This window comes from Carassius carassius, chromosome 47 (genome assembly GCF_963082965.1).
Source record: "Carassius carassius chromosome 47, fCarCar2.1, whole genome shotgun sequence".
NCBI classification, from domain to species: domain Eukaryota; kingdom Metazoa; phylum Chordata; class Actinopteri; order Cypriniformes; family Cyprinidae; genus Carassius; species Carassius carassius.
Genome location: NC_081801.1, coordinates 13,406,945 through 13,427,532, shown reverse-complemented (window position 1 = coordinate 13,427,532; position 20,588 = coordinate 13,406,945). Strand labels below are relative to the sequence as shown.

The following is a 20,588-nucleotide window of genomic DNA, read 5'->3' as shown; positions in this document are numbered from 1 at the left end:
GAGAATAGACTGCACAGTTATTATTACTGTGATAGCCATTTTCTCATAGCTCTTCACAATCATAACTCATGTTAGAACCTGTTTGTCTGTGGTCAAGACCCATAACTAGTGTCATAATAATAATACCTGCAATGCAATACATCTTTACACTGCTTTGCATTACGAAAAGAAGTTGGTTTTCAGTTACAGATGATAATAATTCTCAAGAAACGATGATTCCAAATCTCTTTTTAAATGTCCATTTATTACTAGATATGAACCAGTACAAAAATTCAATATTCAACAAATGTGGACATAAAATTAATAAATATAAGTTTAGCATTCACCAAGTCAAAATTCTAAGACATTTATATATATATATATATATATATATATATATATATATATATATATATATATAGTACTTAATGATTATGCATTAACCTTATTATTAAGAAAGGAAGAAAAATAATGCATTAATATGAGCTTAATTATAGATATATGAATATTAACAGGTATAGGTATATGACATTTTGGGGTAAAAATAATAAAATTATCATATTTATTTGAGTGACAATAATGGCTACACCAGGAAGATTTTACATTAAAGCTATGAAAGAGGTTGTCGTGGATTTCAGAAAAGCTGCAAATATCACTTCACAATATTTAGAACGCTGTCCATTAATAGGCACTGACGATGATCAATCCATCACCCTTTGTATTGCATTACGTCATATTTTTTAAGGCTGGTTTACGTGCAAAGGAACCGAAACAGGTGTTTTCTGTTAGTTGTAGTTCTTTCCGTGCACTATGACGTGAGCGTCAGCGATAAGAACCCGTTAAATGACTACATTTCCCATTATGCACGCTGGGCAAAAATACTGGTGTGCGTAGACTACTTGTGTGAACATACTCACCATAGATTTCTGTACCTGTCTGCTGATCTAGTGTTATTTATCGTCAATTTGTAAAGTGTACAGCTGTTTTGTTTATAGAAGAGGAGTCGTATGGTGCAAAGAGGGCTAGACGCTTTACGTGCTCAAAGGGTTTGGTTTTCCTCACACCATGGAGAAACAGTTGCATTTGAATTTGCTAGCCTGCAAACCCCCGATGGCAGGTTTGCAGTCTGGATCTAAATTAAGAATGGGGTGAGTTTACGCTTTAATCATATCTTTTAATCATAATCAACAATTTGTTTTAGCAACCCTATCACTGAGCGCTGTTAGCTGTCACGATCTAGAAGATCCATACTGTGACGAGTCATTTCTTAGAATCCGTTGCTGTTATATAAATTAAATTAAAATTAAATTTATGCATTTAGCAGACGCTTTTATCCAAAGCGACTTACAGTGCATTCAGGTTATCAGTTTTAACCTATCATATGTATATATTATATGTCTTTAACTATTTCCATATTCGTTGCACGGATTGACAAACGTGTCTGGATTATGCTAAAAGCATCCACGATTGATTTCTGACTGTCTGCGGTCCCCTCCTGTGTCTAGCCACCGCGATCACGACTCACTCGATAACAATGTACGCATCAATTAATTCAATTAATCGATTTAATAAATCTGCTCTCATGCGGTTCTCGAGTCAACATCCGCCTATTTTGTACATACATTACTACTCGTATGAGCTCAGATCCAGTAAGGGATTCGAAAAGAAAGTTGCTAGAAATGTTACAAATAAAACGTGTTTAATACTTGATGATCGTACTTGATTTATCGAAACACAAACGAAACAGAGTTGGTAAATATCACCTTAAATGACCCCCCAAAAATTAAATAACAATTGATAAAAGGTGATGCAATCTTAAGTCATCAAGGTATAGATGAGTTTGTTTCTTCATCAGAACAGATTTGAAGAAATGTATCTTTACATCACTTGCTCACTAATGGATCCTCTGCAGTGAATGGGTGCAATGACTCCACACAGCTGATAAAAAACCTAAAAGTACTAGACAAGTAATCCACATGACTCCATTCCATCAGTTAATGCCATGTGAAGTGAAAAGCTATGTGTTTATAATATAAACAACAATTTTTAACTTCAAACATTTGCTTCCAGCTAAAATACGAGTGTCCATATCAATAATACTGCTTCCTCCAGTGAGAAAGTCATATCATCGGAATCAGGAAAGAAATATGCACAGATCAAGCACTGTTTACAAGTGAAAAACAGTCCAGAATAGTTCTAAACAAATATGCCAGTTGATTTTGATTTGACTTTTTCACTGGAGGAAACATTGTTATGGACTATGAACTTGTTTTTTGGTCAGAAAGAATAGTTTAAAGTTAAAATGCCATGATGGATTTTGTGTCTCATTTGTGAGCTATTGCTTTGAATGAGATGCTTCATCTGAGCTCTGTATTCTTCTGGTCAGTCATTTAAACCGTGGCCACTAGGATTCTTTGACTCTACAAGGATATAGAGAATATATACAAAGACAAAAATGCACACACTTGGATGTTATTAACTGTATTTTGTTCTCCTCTTTCTTTGCAGACCAGGAAGAAAACGAGATTTTTCTCCTCTGTCCTGGAGTCAGTACTTTGAAACCATGGAGGATGTGGAGGTGGAAAATGACAACAGCAAAGACATATCCTTTGTTTAATTGTTATGAGGAATCTCAGCAAATTATGGAATATTGCCCTTTTTTGTACCTCATGTGCTATGACATTTCAAATTCTCCCATACTATTCTGTGAAGCCTTCCTTTACTCCTTTGCACACATTCAGAATTTACAGCAGTGGCTCTCATGGGCCCGTCCTGATGCTCCTTCATGGCGGGGGTCACTCTGCACTGTCCTGGGCAGTCTTCACTGTGAGTTTCTTGCACCTCACAGAGCCGTACCTCACTACTTGACATCTAGTGCTTTGTTTTTATGGTATATCATGCACATCAAAGAGACAGATGTGACATGTTGAGACAAAGAGACATACTGTGCATTAATATTGTTAATAGTGTTCCTGTGGCTCAGTGGTAGAGCCTTGTGTTAGCAGCGCAAAAGGTTGTGGGTTCGATTCCCAGGAAACACATGTTAGCTAAAAAGTGTTAGCCTGATTGCACTGTAAGTCGCTTTGGATAAAAGCATTTGCTAAATGCATAAATGCATATACAGTATGTGTATTAAATGCATATATAAATTTACATTATCATTCAAAAGTTTGAGGTTAGTTAAGAAAAAATTTCTAAAGAATTTATGAAAGAAAAGTAATAGTTTTATTTAGCAAGGATGCATTCAATTGATCAAAAGTGACTGTTACAAAAAATATATATTATCTATCTATCTATCTATCTATCTATCTATCTATCTATCTATCTATCTATCTATCTATCTATATGTAGATAGATAGTGATAAATATAGACTTTTATATGATGATTATATTCAATTTAATTTATTTAGTTTATATAATTATTCATATTAATCAAATTTATATTATCTGATACTATCTTATGTTTGTATTTTCAGTCTGTTATATGTAGCCGGATTAACTGCAGGGTTGTAGCTATGGACCTCAGAGGACATGGTAAGGGATTTCATAGTCTGTCTTTTTTTTTTTTTTCACAAAAAAGTGAGGTGTTTCCACATATGTTGACCCATACTCATAATTTGTGCTCTGCATTTAACCCATCCAAGTACACACACACCGTGAACACACACTCTGAGCAGTGGGCAGCCATGGGGGGCAGTGGTGGGTTGCTCAAGGGTCCCACCCCAAGTCGTGGTATTTAAGGTGGAAGAGAGTACTGGTTATTCATGCCCCTCACCAAGTCCAACGCTCTAGCCATTAGGCCGTGACTGCCCACACATAACACTTAGCTGATAACAAACCATAAGCTTTTGATTTTATAATAATCACATAGATCAGTACCTTGCATGTGATTAACACAAAACGTATGATTTAACTGACCAGTTTACAAATAGCACATTTTTTTCATATAATTCAGGTGATACTAAAGTAAAGAACCCTGACGACCTGTCTGCTGAAACAATGGCCAAGTGAGTGCACACTCATCTCTTATGGTCTGTACAAAGCAGGTTTTCACAGCATTTAATTTAGAAATGTTTCTTTTTCTCAGGGATGTTGGAAAAGTGGTGGAGGTACTTTACGGTGAAAACCCACCTCCCATCATGATTATTGGTCACAGCATGGGTGGAGCAATAGCGGTTCATACGGCTGCCTCCAATCACGTGCCATCACTGCTTGGCCTTTGTGTTATTGATGTAGTGGAAGGCAAGTTTTCACCCCTTGTGCCTATTTTACTCCACACAAGCAACAGTTGATGTCAAGAGAAAAATATTTACTAAGGGTAATATTGAGTAAGGGTATTGAGTAAAGACCATGTTCCATGAAGATATTTTGTAAATCTATAAAAACTTTATTTTTTATTAGTAATATGCATTGCTAAGAACTTAATTTGGAAAACTTTAAAGGTGATTTTCTCAGTATTTAGATTTTTTTTGTACCCTCAGATTCCAGATATTAAAATAGTTGTACTGTATCTCGGCCAAATATTGTCTGATCCTAACAAACCATACATCAATGGAAAGATTATTTATTCAGCTTTCAGGTGCTGTATAAATCTTGATTTTCGAAAAATTGACACTTAAGACTGGTTTTGTGGTCCAGGGTCACATATGTTTTGTAACTGACTTAAATGCAGTTTGACAATGTTTGGATATTTATAGATGCATTTAATGCTGTTCTGCTCATTCTTTAGGTACAGCAATGGATGCCTTAACCAGCATGCAAAACTTTCTGAGGGGTCGACCAAAAACATTTAAATCTGTGGAGAATGCAATCGAATGGAGGTACACAGTTTTGGGTGATAGTTGTTTAAAAAATTTAATTGATCCTGTAATATATCAAATCTATGAGTGTCATTCAATTAATTGCACACAAATCTGTAATTATTACACCTAACATTAAAATTTGTGCTCTGTAATTTGTGCTAAATGTTTTCGCAATACATTTCCAAATGAATGTGGAAACTGCAGCATTTTTTTTAAATCTTAGAATTTAATTATTTGTTAAAAGGCATCTTTTTAATAAGTACTATGGTTGAAGGCCAGTTATCACTGATACCGGTTCTGGTATAGATACCTCTGTTTGGATTTTTTTCAATTTCTCTGGGCAAAATTAGGAATTATAGCAATTCATCCTTACATTATAATTGAAACCCAGGCCTAAACTGCAAGTTATCGTGTTGTTTTTATTTATAATTTATCAACAATTACAGAACATAAAAATAAAAAAGAAATTACTTAAACTTTCATTAAAGTGAGCTTAAAATAATGTTCACTTAAATCTGTTATAATAAATGTACGTTTTAGCGGTGCTTTATATATATATAGTGGAAATAATAATTACAAAACATAATAAAGACTAATAAAATTTTATTCAGAATCCAGTTATTTTGAAAAAATGGTACAGGTCAGTATGCCTCATACATCGCAGCTGGTAACTTTATTTTTTTTTTTACCAGTGTGAAAAGTGGTCAGATCAGGAATGTAGAGTCTGCACGCGTGTCAATGGTTGGACAGGTGAAAAAGTAAGTCTTCCCTAGTATTGGTTCATTTAACTAGCTCCATGAATTTATAATTTGTACAAATATTTAGCTACTGTATATACTGCACTGATTAGATTTGTTGGGATGTTTAGATGCGAGGAGCCACTGAGTAGTCCAGGGGTTTCCAAGAATATTAGTGAAGGCATTATTGAAGAAGAAGAAGAGGAGGAGGAGGAAGAAGGAGGCGAATCCAACCACAAAAGGAAGAAAGAGGATGACCAAGAGGTAATACATGTTTCAATTCTGATCTGATCACCTAAAAATATTTAAAATATTTCTATTCGACATACTTTAAATGCTGTTCTTTTGAACTTCTATATAAAAAAAAAAAATATATATATATATACATATATAGAATCTTTGACCATCAAATCTGCATTTTAGATTGATTTCTGAGGGTTAATGTGACACTGAGAACTGGAGTAATGGCTGCTTAAAATTTAGATTTGCCAGCACAGGAATACATTTCATTTTAAAATATATTAAAATAGAGAATGTAATATTTCACAATATTAATGTTTTCACTGTAATCACCTGGTAAGCATTAAAGACTTTTTTCAAAAATGTTAAATCAAAGCTTGCCATCCCCCAAACCTTTGAACATTAGTGTACATTATCGTTTAATTTATTGTACATCTCTTCACAAGTATGTTTCAAAATGAACATTAAGCATTATTTTCTGTACAAATGTTTGTTGATTTTCCTATTTGGCAGATAAAGAAAGAATGTCTGTACACTTGGCGTATTGAGCTCTCAAAGACAGAGAAGTACTGGGAGGGCTGGTTCAAAGGGCTGTCCTCTCTCTTTCTCACCTGCTCTGTGCCAAAACTCCTCCTGCTGGCTGGTAAGAATGCTTAGATATTTGTCTTTTAGACATATGCAGTGTAAAAAGATGACTCTTAATGAGTAATCTGTCTTGCATAGGTGTTGACAGGCTTGATAAAGATCTTACCATTGGGCAAATGCAAGGTAAAGCATTTATATTCTTGCTCTTAAAGCTAGACTTTATAGTACAGCACAAGTCACGTTGCTGTGGCCAGAAGGTCCTTCATGTCTTTTGTGGTTGTTAATGTTATAGGGAGGTTCCAGATGCAGGTTCTGCCACAGTGTGGCCATGCTGTTCATGAAGATGCCCCGGAAAAAGTATGTCTGTTTTGTATCCTAGTGTCACACAATTATAGAAAGTCATATTCGATTCAGCTGCATTTGCTTCTTCTGATCCAGGTAGCTGATGCTCTAGCCACCTTCATGGTCCGTAACAGGTTCACTGAATTCAAAGAGGGTTTTCCAGGTAAGAAGTCACATGATTGAATCATATAAAAGGACATTCATATTTTTTTGTTTTCTAATCTCGCCTTTTGTTTTCTGTGCGTGTTATTTGCTTCAACAGACGACGTGTAGCCTTCACTCGTAGTCTTCATCCAGCGATGTGTCGTCCCTCTCTGCTCTCCACTGGAGATTACAATACAAGCAAAACCATGATGACGCCTCTGCTGTTGACTCATTCTTAGCACTTCATTCTTAAATTATATTCATTTTTGTTTGACTTCATGTATGTTTGCTGTAATCATTATGATTATCTCGTCTATTTTGGCAGGAAATAATAATACAATATTACTTATAATTTCAAATCGTTACGCATATTTACATTTTTATTTTCCCCTTAACTGATTTCTTTTGCATTTCCTCTGATGCCTTGCTTGTTTGTTGTTGTAATTAGGATGATTGCATCATGTTGTGTTCAAAGTGTTGGTCGTTGGAAATAAAAAAAAAAGGTTTCCGCAGTCTGTGCTCATTTATAATTTACAGTATTAACAGCGAGAGAAAATTTAATTCAGTGTAAGCAAAATGGAAAATAGAACTGAAATATACAAAAATGAATTGGAATCAGATCAAGATCTTCTAAATCTAAATCAAATATGGAAAAATGTATCAATACCAAGACCTTGTTTGTTCTGTGCATGACATAAAATTATATTCCTTGCTCTTTATTTCTGATTTACAGAATCTGATTTTAAATCACTTTACTTCCAGAGTTGATCCAATACCATCTTGTCTTTTTAAATCCTGTTTTGATTCCCTGTCTCCTGTTGTTTTGAGAATTATCAATAACTCTTTGTGCACCGGTGTTGTGCCAGCAACACTTAAGACTGCTGCTGTCACCCCTGTACCAAAAACTAACAACATGGACTTTAATAATCTGAATAATTTTCGTCCCATCTCTAATCTCCCATTCCTCGCCAAAATTTTAGAACAAACAGTGGCTTCTCAACTGCTCTCTCATCTTTCCTCTAATGATCTTTTTGAGCCACTTCAGTCTGGATACCGTAAACTTCACAGCACTGAAACCGCGTTAGTTAAGGTCACTAATGACTTGTTAATGGCTGCTGATTCTGGGCGTCTGTCTATACTGATTCTTCTTGATCTTACTGCCGCTTTTGACACTATAGATCACTCCATTTTAATCACCTGTTTAGAGACAATCTTTGGAGTTTCTGATTCTGCATTAAAGTGGTTTAAGTCCTACCTCTCTGATCGCAAGAAGTTTGTTGTGATGTGTGATTGCAAGTCTGAGGTTGGTATGCACTCTGGTGTTCCCCAGGGATCAGTTTTGGACCCTTTACTTTTTAGTATTTAAATTTTTCCATTTGGCCAGCTTTTAAGAACTCTTGGTTCTAACTTTCACTTTTATGCCGATGACACCCAGATCTACAGTATATACATTCAAAACCTGATGTCAGTATGCATGTCTCTTCTTTTTCATTGTTTTACTGAGATTAAAAAATGGATGTCTGAAAATTGTATCTGTCTAAACAGTGACAAGACTGAAGTGATGCTTCTTGGTTCACCTCATCAGTTGCCTAAAGCAGAGTCCATAACCTTAAGTGTGGATGGCTCTGCTTTACAATTCCAAACTAAACTAAAAAAATCAGGGGGTGATATTTGACACCAATTTAACATTTGACCATCATGTTCGTAACAGTCCAAGCATCATTTTTTCATCTTAGAAACATTCCCAAATTATGTCCCATGTTGACTTTCTCTGTGGCTGAAAAGTTAATCAACACTTTAGTTTTTTCACACATTGATTATTGTAATGGATTGCTGGCTGGAGTTTCTAAAGCTACCCTAAGTAAATTACAGTTGGTACAAAATTCAGACCAGTACAAGGGAGCACATCACACCTATCCTGGAAAAATTGCACTGGCTTCCTGTTTTCATATTGATTTTAAAATTCTCATGCTCACTTAAGGCCTTTAATAATTTGGCCCCTCAATATTTGTGTGAGCTTTTAACCCCCTACACTCCTACACATGCTCTACACCCTTCTGAAGCTGGTCTTTTAACTGTCCAAAAAACACACCTAAAAACTATGGGTGATCGGGCTTTTTCTTCTTTGGCTCCTAAATTGTGGAATTCCCTGCCCTGTGAGATTAGGAATGCAGAATCCCTAAGTCTTTTTAAATCGTCCCTTAAAACATACTATTACAATAGCTTTTATGTGATTCATGTGACTACTTTGTTTGTTATTATATTGGCTTTCTATTTTATTTTATTTTTAATTTTTTGTTTGATTAGTTTTTACTGCCTGCATTGTTATGTGCATCTTTTAATTTCATTTTTTTTATGTAAAGTGCTTTGAGATGCTACTTTTAACCCCTTAACTGTCACTCACATTTTTGAACTTAGACTTTGTAGTGCAAGATCCAAACTTAAATTTTTATAACTCATGAATGAAAATATTTTGTAACATGATTTTGGTTTTTGATTTTTGGTTTTGGTAATGCAATGTCTGATTTTAAAATGGGTTTTAAAGGATGAATTTTGAGATTTTAAGTTTCAGTCGATATATAACTTCTGATGATTTCTAAAATGTGATAGAGAAAAAGGCAACAAAGAAGTCTTTTTTTTAAACAAAGGTCAAAACTCCAGTTATGATTTAGATTTTTGAGGGTGCACTCTTGTCATAAATCAATCGATTACTTTTCCTACATAATTTTTTTAGCAAAAAACATTGGTAAAATATATATTTGGGAGTCTTAGACCTTTCCAACGATATATAGTTTGTCAAGATTTGATTAGATTTGATTGTAATATAGTGAAGTAAATGTAGGCGTCCCACAGAGGGGACGGGTGACAGTTAACAGGTTTTAAAGGCACTATATAAAATAAAGTTTATTATTATTATTATTTATGCCAACAAAGAAGCTTAAAATCAGATTTGCCTTATGGTCAGTGGTGTAAGTGAAGCTGTTCTGTCTTTTATGCATATGTACATTTAGTGATAGAAACAGAAGATATATTGCATTCAGCTTACACATTATAAGAAATATGTTTGTACACATTTAAATCTCAGGTAAGGGTGCTTTGTATTTATTTTTATAGAAATAAGGTATGGTCTTGGTACATAGAATAGCTTAAAGGTATGCTCTTTTTTACAGTCCAAAGTGTATATGTGCATAATACAAGATGTCTGCATATATTTTAAAGATTCTGTTAAGTTAACAGAGGATGTGGTATTTTAGCAGCAAGACATGTAAAACCTGTCATAGAAAAAAAAATGAAAGCATGAAAAATACATTTATTTTTATTTTAAACAACAGAACGGTACAATTTAAAATAAAAGTATTTGGTTCTGTAACTTTCAGATAAACATTGAAATATGGCATTAATCATGCATTGTGCAAATTATTATTTCATATCATCACACATACATTTAATGTACATTAGCAGAGGGCCTCACTTTGCCTGAACGATAGCAGAAATAATATTTGAATAAAGGCCACACGGCTTCATCTCTCATACCGTAGATCAGAGGACTCAGGCAGCGTGGCAGCATAAGAAGAATTAGAAAATTCAGATATCTCAGATTTATGAAGAGAGAAGAGCTGTCAGACACTGTGTATAGTGCTTTGTTTATTGTGGCATACAGGAAAGAGGTTAGACACAATCCCAGCTGAATCAAGTGCAAGAGCACTGTTTTGAGGGCTTTCTTAGCAGAATCTTTATCAGAGGAAACAGACCTGGCAGTGATCATAATACTAATATACGTAAAAATAATGATCACTGCAACAGACACAAAATAAAGAACATCAAACCCTTGAGTTTTATCCAGCTGCCATTTGAATAAAAACAATTTTTCTTGTGTGCAAAATAAAACATCTACAAACAAACTGGGGTTGATAATTAACACAAAAATTATGTCTGTTATAATATTTATAGAACTAAGGAGCCAGATGATCCCTATGGCAATTCCAGTCCTTTTTGGTGTAGCGATGCTGCAGTGTCTCAGAGGGAAGCAGATCGCCACGTACCGCTCCAGAGACATCATTGCTAGTGTCAGAGGAGCATTACGGAAAGTGCAGTAGGAGATAACCACTAACAGAGTGCAGATGGCTCTGGTTACTTGAAGGTAATATGTACCCATAGTGTACATGATTGTTGTGAGTAGCAAAAGTACAGAGTCATTCATAAGCATGTGGCCAAAAAGAATGTAGCGCGGCGTCTCCTGGAATATGCGCTTGCTTCTTAGAGCAAAGAACATCACACAGTTTACAAAAAAGAAGAACAGAGACATTAACATAAGCACTGAAATTTTTGTACTGGGCCCAGCATCCATTTCTACCTTAAAGATTTGCTGATAAATGAAAGGCACATCCTCAGCTGTGCCATTAGAGCCTGCCATAAGCTGAAAGCAAGAAACAGAGAAACAATGCTGATAAGAGCAAGTTAAACAGTGTAAATAATGCAGTGAGACTCACTCTCCATCTATCTGTTGTGCCCTGGGGTGAGATTTGAAGTTTGCAAAATACCTCAGACACAAACGTGTTGTTATTCTGCAGTCAATAAGTCAGACATCAGCCTTTCATCTGCTCCAGCAGCAGAATCCACAAACAGTTCTGCTCCTGAACTTATATACATAGCTGTTACATTGTGACAGAACCACATGGGGATATCCTATGTGTCACTGGGAGCAAAAGTAAAACAGAAGTGTAGGAAGAAGTGTGTGGAGGTCATTCTAAAAAGTAAGCCCAAAGACCTGATATTATGAAAATGCTTCTATAAATGTATAATTTATCCAAAACATAAAAACAATATGAGTGAAAAGTATGCTGTAGTTGAAAAATTATCATGGTTGTAATTCATCACACACACACACACACACACACACACACACACACACACACACACACACACACACACACACACTCCATAGGTGTAATGGTTTTTATTCGGTAGGACCTGTATTTTCTATCACTCTACACATCACACATGTGTACACATCTCTAGTTCGGTTCATTTGGTCCGAACCAAGGGCAAACAATTAGCTTTTTTCAGCTTTTTTGGTTCCTTTTCACACCACACTGATTGCTTTGGTCCAAACCAGTTGAAACGAACCAAAATGCAGTCACATGACAACATCCACATCACTCATTGGCCATGACGTATTTCCTAAACTGCTTTTCGATTGGTCAGAATTTACGTGCAGGAAAATTTCAACATAAGAGGAAAAGCCAGCAAACAACACAGAGACAACACAACTATGGAGAGATGACTGCGCGGGCTGGTTTTGTCCCTGGCCATAATCTATTACATTTTTTGTATACACCACAATATGTAAACAATACATTTCTATAATGAAGCGTGGATGCGGCTTGAAAACAACGTTCTAATGCACTGCAAACGACACGCTCGTAACTTCAAGCGAAGGCGTGCATTAATTCTTCTTAACTCTGACATGCTCATGGTCATCAGACCATATTTCTATGAGGCTCCGCACCTCCTCACCACTCCAAGTTTGTCCACGAGCTGCCATGCTAAAGTGCAAACTGTCAACAAACACTTCCTCATCCCATAATGCGCAGCTGGTTTGTTGTTGGCGGCTGTACTGCGTTTGAGCTCCGTCTCTATATTCTTTTCATTGACTATTTTTAACTTAAAAATCAATTTTATACATCATCGTTTCCGTTTATATAACGTGTGAATATATCCTCTATTGTATTCTACAACAAAAACAATCAGAGCGCCTCGCTATCACTAGTTTCATTTTGATCTCCCGGGTCCGCTATTAGCTTTTAGCCCGTTAGCATCAGCAAGCATGGTTGCTGCTAACTGCGCTTACATTGCTAATACTCTATTCACACACATTACCACTACTGTACTCACTGTTACTTGCTTTAATGGCGGATGAATTTCTCCACTCTGTGCAGCTCGAGCTCGAGGCCGTGGGGAAGCAGATTCGCGACCTGGAGGTAAGGCAGGCCCAGCTGAGAGAGCGGAGAGCCGCGCTGGAATCATCCCGGGCTGACACTCACAAGTCCGGGGTAAGTATACAGCGTGCTGCTAACAGTCCCACCACGTCTACTCCGTGTGTTTCTCCGCACAGGCCCGGTGCACCCAGGACGCGATCTTCCCAGATGTCCTTCAATGCGACGCCGGGACACCACGGACCCTGGGTGCATCCACAGCGGAGGACGCGAGCCGGGTCCCGGGCGACGACTTCTCCCCCTCCTGCCTTCGACATCTCCATCCGGAACCGCTTCGCTCCCCTCCGTGAGACAGGACGCGACGCTGTGATCATCGGAGACTCCATCGTCCGACACGTAAGTGCTACGTTAGCCGAAGGTAAAGTGCACACTCATTGTTTGCCTGGTGCTTGTGTTCTCGATGTTTCTGCGCAGATACCCGCGATCCTGAAGGCCGGCGAGAGCCCCAGAGCGGTCGTGCTTCACGCCGGGGTTAACGACACCACGCTGCGGCAGACGGAGACGCTGAAGAGGGACTTCAGCAGCCTGATCAGGACGGTTCGCAGCACGACGCCCGCGGCGACGATCGTCGTGTCAGGACCACTGCCCACGTATCGACGAGGACACGAAAGGTTCAGTAGACTTTTTGCTTTAAATGAATGGTTGTTGTCATGGTGTAAAGAACAGAAACTGCTATTTGTTAATAACTGGAATCTTTTCTGGGAGCGTCCTAGGCTGTTTCACGCTGATGGATTACACCCCAGCAGAATCGGAGCGGAGCTGCTCTCTGACAACATCTCCAGGACACTTCGCTCCATGTGACTAGTAAGACAATTCTCAGATAACTATTATGATGAGTTTTGGATCACCCGCTTAAATGATAAAAGTACTTGCGCTGTAAAAACTATTAAGACTGTGTCTGTTCCCCGAATAGTGAGGTCAAAATATAATGTAGGATCTAGAAAAAATCTTATCGTAATTAAACCAGAAAAATGTAAAGTAAATGAACAAAAACAATTTTTAAAGTTTGGGCTCATAAATATTAGATCACTCACACCCAAAGCAGTTATTGTAAATGAAATTATCACAGATAATAGTTTTGATGTACTCTGCTTGACTGAAACCTGGCTAAAACCAAATGATTATTTTGGTCTAAATGAGTCTACTCCACCAAACTACTGTTATAAGCATGAGCCCCGTCAGACTGGTCGTGGAGGAGGTGTTGCAACAATATATAGTGATATTCTCAATGTTACCCAGAAAACAGGATACAGGTTTAACTCTTTTGAAATACTTCTGCTAAATGTTACACTGTCAGACATGCAAAAGAAATCGAATGTATCTCTTGCTCTGGCTACTGTCTATAGACCACCAGGGCCGTATACAGAATTCCTAAAAGAATTTGCAGATTTCCTCTCAGACCTTCTAGTTACAGTTGATAAGGCGCTAATCATGGGAGATTTTAATATTCACGTTGATAATACAAATGATAAATTAGGACTTGCGTTTACTGACCTAATAAACTCCTTTGGAGTCAAGCAAAATGTCACCGGGCCCACTCATCGTTTTAATCATACACTAGATTTAATTATATCGCATGGAATCGATCTTACTGCTATAGATATTGTACCTCAAAGTGATGATGTTACAGACCATTTCCTTGTATCGTGCATGCTGCGTATCACTGATATTAACTATATGTCTCATCATTACCGTCTGGGCAGAACTATTGTTCCAGCCACCAAAGACAGATTCGCAAATAACCTGCCTGATCTATCTCAACTGCTATTTGTACCCAAAAATACACATGAATTAGACGAAATTACTGACAACATGGGCACTATTTTCTCTAATACATTAGAAGCTGTTGCCCCCATCAAATTGAAAAAGGTTAGAGAAAAACGTACTGTACCATGGTATAACAGTAATACTCACTCTCTCAAGAAAGTAACTCGTAGTCTTGAACGCAAATGGAGAAAAACTAACTTGGAAGTTTTTAGAATTGCATGGAAAAACAGTATGTCCAGCTATAGACAGGCTCTAAAAACTGCTAGGGCAGAGCATATACACAAACTCATTGAAAATAACCAAAACAATCCAAGGTTTTTATTTAGCACAGTGGCTAAGTTAACAAATTACCAGACGCCACCTGATTCAAATATTCCACCAACGTTAATAAATAGTAATGACTTTATGAATTTCTTCACTGATAAAATAGATAACATTAGAAATACAATAGCGAATGTAGATTCTACAGCGCCTAACACTTCAGTTTCATCCATCGCACCCAAAGATAAACTGCAGTGCTTTACAAATATAGGACAGGAAGAGCTAAATAAACTTGTCACTGTATCTAAACCAACAACATGTTTATTAGATCCTGTACCCACTAAATTACTGAAAGAGCTGTTACCTGTAGCCGAAGAACCGATTCTCAATATCATTAACTCGTCGTTACCTTTAGGTCACGTCCCAAAACCATTCAAGCTGGCGGTTATCAAGCCTCTTATTAAGAAACCAAAACTAGATCCTAGTGTACTGGCAAATTATAGGCCTATTTCAAATCTTCCATTTCTGTCTAAAATTTTAGAAAAAGTTGTGTCTGCTCAATTGAGCACCTTCCTGCATAAAAAGGATCTGTATGAAGAATTTCAGTCAGGTTTTAGGCCCCACCATAGCACAGAAACTGCACTTGTTAAAATTACAAATGACGTGCTCCTTGCGTCAGATCAAGGCTGCATCTCATTTCTAGTCTTACTTGATCTTAGTGCTGCGTTCGACACCATAGATCATGACATACTCATAGATCGATTACAAAACTATACAGGTATTCAAGGGCAGGCTCTAAGATGGTTTAGATCCTACCTGTCCGATCTCTACCATTTTGTTTACTTAAATGGGGTGTCATCTCATTTATCATCAGTAAAATATGGAGTGCCACAAGGATCCGTCCTAGGTCCCCTTCTATTTTCAATATACATGTTGCCCCTTGGTAATATTATTAGAAAATACGGAATTAGCTTCCACTGTTATGCTGATGATACTCAGCTATATATCTCAACGAGACCAAATGAAACTTCCCAATTATCTAAGCTAACGGAGTGTGTTAAAAATGTAAAAGATTGGATGACAAATAATTTTCTCCAATTAAATTCGGATAAGACAGAGATATTAATTATTGGACCAAAAAACACTACACAGAATCTTGTAGATTACAATCTGCAACTAGATGGGTGTACTGTTACTTCCTCTACAGTCAGAAATCTGGGTGTTATATTAGACAGCAATTTGTCTTTTGAAAATCATATTTCCAATGTTACAAAAAAATCCAGTCTGGATCCAGAACACCTGAGAAGAGATGATGCTGACCCTCAGAGGACCCCAGATGATGCTAACCTTGAATCAACAAACAGAACTAACAATTATTGCTACATGTGTGACTGCATCATATAATAACTATTAATTAATAATATTGATAGTTCATCGTCTAGCTGACTACGTCTTGTATTATTATTATTATTTTTAATTTTTTCTAAAATCCTGTCAAACGTGCACAAATTACTAGCTACTACTAAATATTGTAGAAACATAATTTTCTGTAAAGTTGCTTTGTAACGATTTGTATTGTAAAAAGCGCTATACAAATAAACTTGAATTGAATTGGTTTAGTCCAAAAATGATCAATACTTTTTGCAGTTGGGTCTGTTCGAGGTCGGATCATGTTCTAACCACAAACGGACCGCTCCAGAGTTCATTTGAAAGCGTACTGAGACCACCTCTTCAAGCAGGTCGCTGTATGCTTGTTTGGTCCGCCTTTGGTGCGCACCTGAGTGCAATTGCTGCTTTCATACCTGCCCAATCGAACTGCAACAAAGGTGGAAACAAACTCTGGTACGATTCAACCGAACTAAATGAGGCAAGCGTGAAAGCACCCTGAAATACTGCCCATCACTGAGAATGAGAACAATATTCATATTCAATATTCAAGATTCATGGAGTTGACAATTAACACAAAAACAATATCTGTTATTATTACATTCAGAGAACTAAGGAGCCAGATGATCCCTATGGCAATTCCAGTCCTTTTTGGTGTGTTGACGTTGCAGAGTCTCAGAGGGAGGCAGATCGCCACATTCTGCTCCAGACATCAGTGCCAGAGTCAGTGGAGCATTACAGAAAGTGCAGTGGGAAATACATACTAAAAATGGGCAGATGGAGTCAACTGGGAGAGGGAATGGTCTAACCTTAGTTTTAACTCTAAAAACTTGGCTCATTGTCTTATATATTTCAAAGTTATTCATAGAGCATATATAACTCCATACAAAAGATTCAAAATGAAACTACAACCAAAATACAACTGCCATATCTGTAATACTGCATCATCAGGTACTTTTCTTCATATGTTTTGGGAGTGTCCTATTGTCAGTAATCTGTGGAAACATGTAAACTTTATTTTATCCTCTTTACTACAAATTGATTACATGGTTAAGCTGATATTTTTTTCTCTCTCATTGAAATGTGTAAATTGATTTATAGTATCACAGAACAAAACAGGAAATTCTGATGACAACATGAGTGCTCACAATCCGTTCCACATCGTGGATTCACTTCGACGGATCCTCACCACCACACCACCTGCTACCACTTCTGTCACAACAGGCAGCACTTCTTCACCACCGGTGATCGGCAGTCTCATGGCCAAACCGCTGCCCTGCTGTGGCTCTTGCTGCTGCTAGTGGGTGGATTGAGTTGCTCCCTCCAAACTACCTATCAGCACGGATTGGAACCTAAAGTGCAGCTGCATCTCGCTGCTTACGATGAAACCATCGGGCTCGAGCACTTCATCCAGCTGGTAATCAGAGTCGCCTCTCGTATGCAGTCATGTCTGGATGACCGCCAGGGTCAGCAACTATTGGTTAGAGACTTGGACTAGTTACCAGAAGGTCGCCGGTTTAAGTTTCGGTGCTGGCAGGAGTTGTAGGTTGGAGGGAGTGAACTTACAGTCCTCTCTTCCACCCTCAATGCCCATGGCTGAAGTGCCCTTGAGCAAGGCACTGAACCCCACTTGCTCCCCGGGCGCTGGATATATGGCTGCCCACTGCTCCGGGTGTGTGTTCACGGTGTGTTCACTTCTCACTGCTGTGTGTGTGCACTTGGATGGGTTAAATGCAGAGCACCAATTCCGAGTATGGGCAAATGTCACGACTTTCACTTAAATGTCACGACTTTCATTATTCAATCCTGCCTTCCGCCAGCTAAAGACCATCAGCACTCTAGAACCCATGCAATTACAAACCACCAGACTCTCACTAGCTGAGCGGCAGAGGCGGCTGACCCAGGGATTACATTTATACTGTAAGGCTGCAGGGCATGTCATCTCTGCATGCCCAATCCGTCCTCCCAGACCCATGGTGAGTTTTATAAAGCCTTCCATTGTCAATATGAAACCACTGTAGCCATACTTACTGCATCTGATGTTTCCGTTCCAGTCAACGCACTTCTCGACTCTGGGTCTGCCAGGAGCTTTATCTCGCCCTCTGCCATCTGCTCAACCTCTCGACCACCACCACCAAGACCATCTACCAGGTCCAATTGATAACAGGCAAACCCCTCAGCCATAAGCATGTATGCCACAGTTTCAGACCTCTCCAATTACATGTAGAAACGGTTCATCTCCTGGTTCTGGAGTATACCACTGACCTGATGTGATCTTAGGGCACCCGTGGTTAGTGGAGCACAATCCCATTCTCTCCTGGAGATCTGGTGAGATCCTGAAATGGGGCGAGAAGTGCTTTCCTGACTGTTTCCGTCTCATGCCTCATCCTCCAGCTCGTGACTCCAAGTCCCTTCCAGTCTGTTCTACCTCCCTGCAGAGAAACAGTCAGTCGGTATCCCATCCTGCTACGCCCACTTCAATGACGTATTCTGCCCTAAGAGAGCCTCCAAGCTGCTTCCACATCGGTCATGGGACAATGCTCTTGATCTGCTTCCGGGTGAGTCAGTGCCCTGTGGTAAGATATACCCACTATCCATCCCTGAGCACAAGGCCATGGAGTAGTACATGGAAGATGCTCTACAACAAGGCTACATCCGCCTTCTATGTCCCCTGCTGCTTTGAGTTTCTTCTTCATGGCCAAGAGGGACGGAGGCTTGAGGCCTTGTATTGATTACCGAGCACTCAATAAGATTACTGTAAAGTTCTGATATTCCACTTTCCCACATCCCAGCAGCATTAGAACACCTCTGCGGAGCCACTGTTTTCACCAAGTTGGACCTCCGCAGCGCATATAACCTCATCCGGATACATGAGGGGGATGAGTGGGAGAATGCTTTTGTGACCCCAACTGGAAAAGAATTATGATATTGGCAACAGGGAACTCCTTGCTATTAAGCTAGCTCTTGAGGAGTGCAGGCATTGGCTGGAGGGTGCCAAACATCCATTTACTGTCCTCTCTGACCACAAAAACCTAAATTACCTATGAGAAGCAAAAAGGCTCAATCAACGCCAAGCTCGCTGGGTACGATTTTTAATCTGTTTTAACTTCACCATTCCTATAACCGGCTGTATTCACATGAGATCTGTGATGACCCCAAACCCATCCTACCCAAAGAGATGGATGTGAGCCTCATCCAATAGTCCTCAAATTCTGTTTATTCCTCCAATGCCTCCACCACTGCACCGCCAGGCTGTCCACCATGTTTGACGGTGGACATTTGATATTCTCAAATTTAGGGACCATCTCTAAAGTTACATGCAATATTGGTATACACTTTTCTAATGTTAATAGCATTTGAGCAGAATGACTTACAGTCATAAAAACAACTGTAATGTGTTCATTTAGGGGTCAACTACAATGCACACCTTATACATTTTTTATATTTTTTTAAATACATTCCAAATCATTTGTTAAATGTAAAAATGAAGCCTGTGCATCACTTTCAGACACATTCATAATCCTGTGAAACTTTTTTGGCTGTTGACCTTAATAACGTGTTTTAATGTGTTTTAATTTCACCACCACTCACACATCTAATATTCTCTCTGACTTTGCCTATTCCCCATGGTTTAGCAATGGTTTTAACGCAAATAACACCCAAAATCATAGTTTTTGACTTAATAATTAACTGCAAATTAACCATGGTTTTGTTACTTAAAATTATAACTTACTAATAATGAAAACTGACCTAAGCCTTTTTTTTCTTATGCTGCCAGGCTAAATCTGATTTTATATAATAGAACATGAAAAAAAAAAATATGCAAATTAAAGATGTTAAAAATAAATAAAAAAGAGTATGTTAAATTATGCACATGTACATCACTGACACTTTTAACAATCTTAAAATATGTTTCACAGAGAATACGTTAATCTGAAAGTTTGCAAAGAATTGCTTGAGGGCATTAATAAGGTTTAATCATTTAGTGATTGGAAAACTCCAGACAACCCAAAAAGCTGTTTATCACGTCATATTTTAGAGTGAGCTTTAATGCATTTGTATGCAGCACTAGTTCTTCTGCAACATTTGAAAACCACAGTCCATGAACCAAACAAACAAACATGAGTACAACATTTGATCATTTCTTTCTTTCTTTTTTTAGATTAATTAACATAGTGAAATATTTTTTAATTATGTATTTACATAACATTATATAAATTAAAACAATAATAATATAAATATGTTTTGTATTTACATATAAAACAACAGAACTATAATTTAATAAACATCCTTTTGATGTTACCATTTGCATACCAAATTATTATTTCATATCTTTTCATACCATACAA

General features: G+C 37.8%; 2 protein-coding genes across 3 annotated transcripts; one reads left to right on the top strand and one right to left on the bottom strand.

Annotated features, from left to right (window-relative positions):
* Nucleotides 1-844: 844 nt before the first annotated feature.
* ppme1 (protein phosphatase methylesterase 1) lies at nt 845-7,341 on the top strand. Of its 2 annotated transcripts, XM_059542165.1 has the most exons (14): nt 847-1,127; nt 2,488-2,582; nt 2,714-2,805; nt 3,456-3,513; nt 3,935-3,986; nt 4,067-4,221; nt 4,709-4,799; nt 5,474-5,539; nt 5,650-5,782; nt 6,272-6,401; nt 6,482-6,526; nt 6,636-6,700; nt 6,782-6,848; nt 6,948-7,341. In XM_059542165.1, exons 1-14 carry the CDS (start codon nt 1,045-1,047, stop codon nt 6,956-6,958), a joined length of 1,143 nt encoding a protein of 380 aa, XP_059398148.1. In that variant the 5' UTR covers nt 847-1,044; the 3' UTR covers nt 6,959-7,341. The 2 variants fall into 2 exon arrangements, with proteins under 2 accessions (XP_059398149.1, XP_059398148.1); XM_059542166.1 differs by lacking the exons at nt 6,636-6,700; nt 6,948-7,341 and having other exon boundaries at nt 845-1,127; nt 6,782-6,854.
* A 2,903-nt stretch (nt 7,342-10,244) lies between these two features.
* LOC132130799 (odorant receptor 131-2-like) lies at nt 10,245-11,723 on the bottom strand. The gene has a single exon (XM_059542613.1). It carries the CDS (start codon nt 11,241-11,243, stop codon nt 10,275-10,277), a length of 969 nt encoding a protein of 322 aa, XP_059398596.1. The 5' UTR covers nt 11,244-11,723; the 3' UTR covers nt 10,245-10,274.
* Between the last annotated feature and the right edge of the window lie 8,865 nt (nt 11,724-20,588).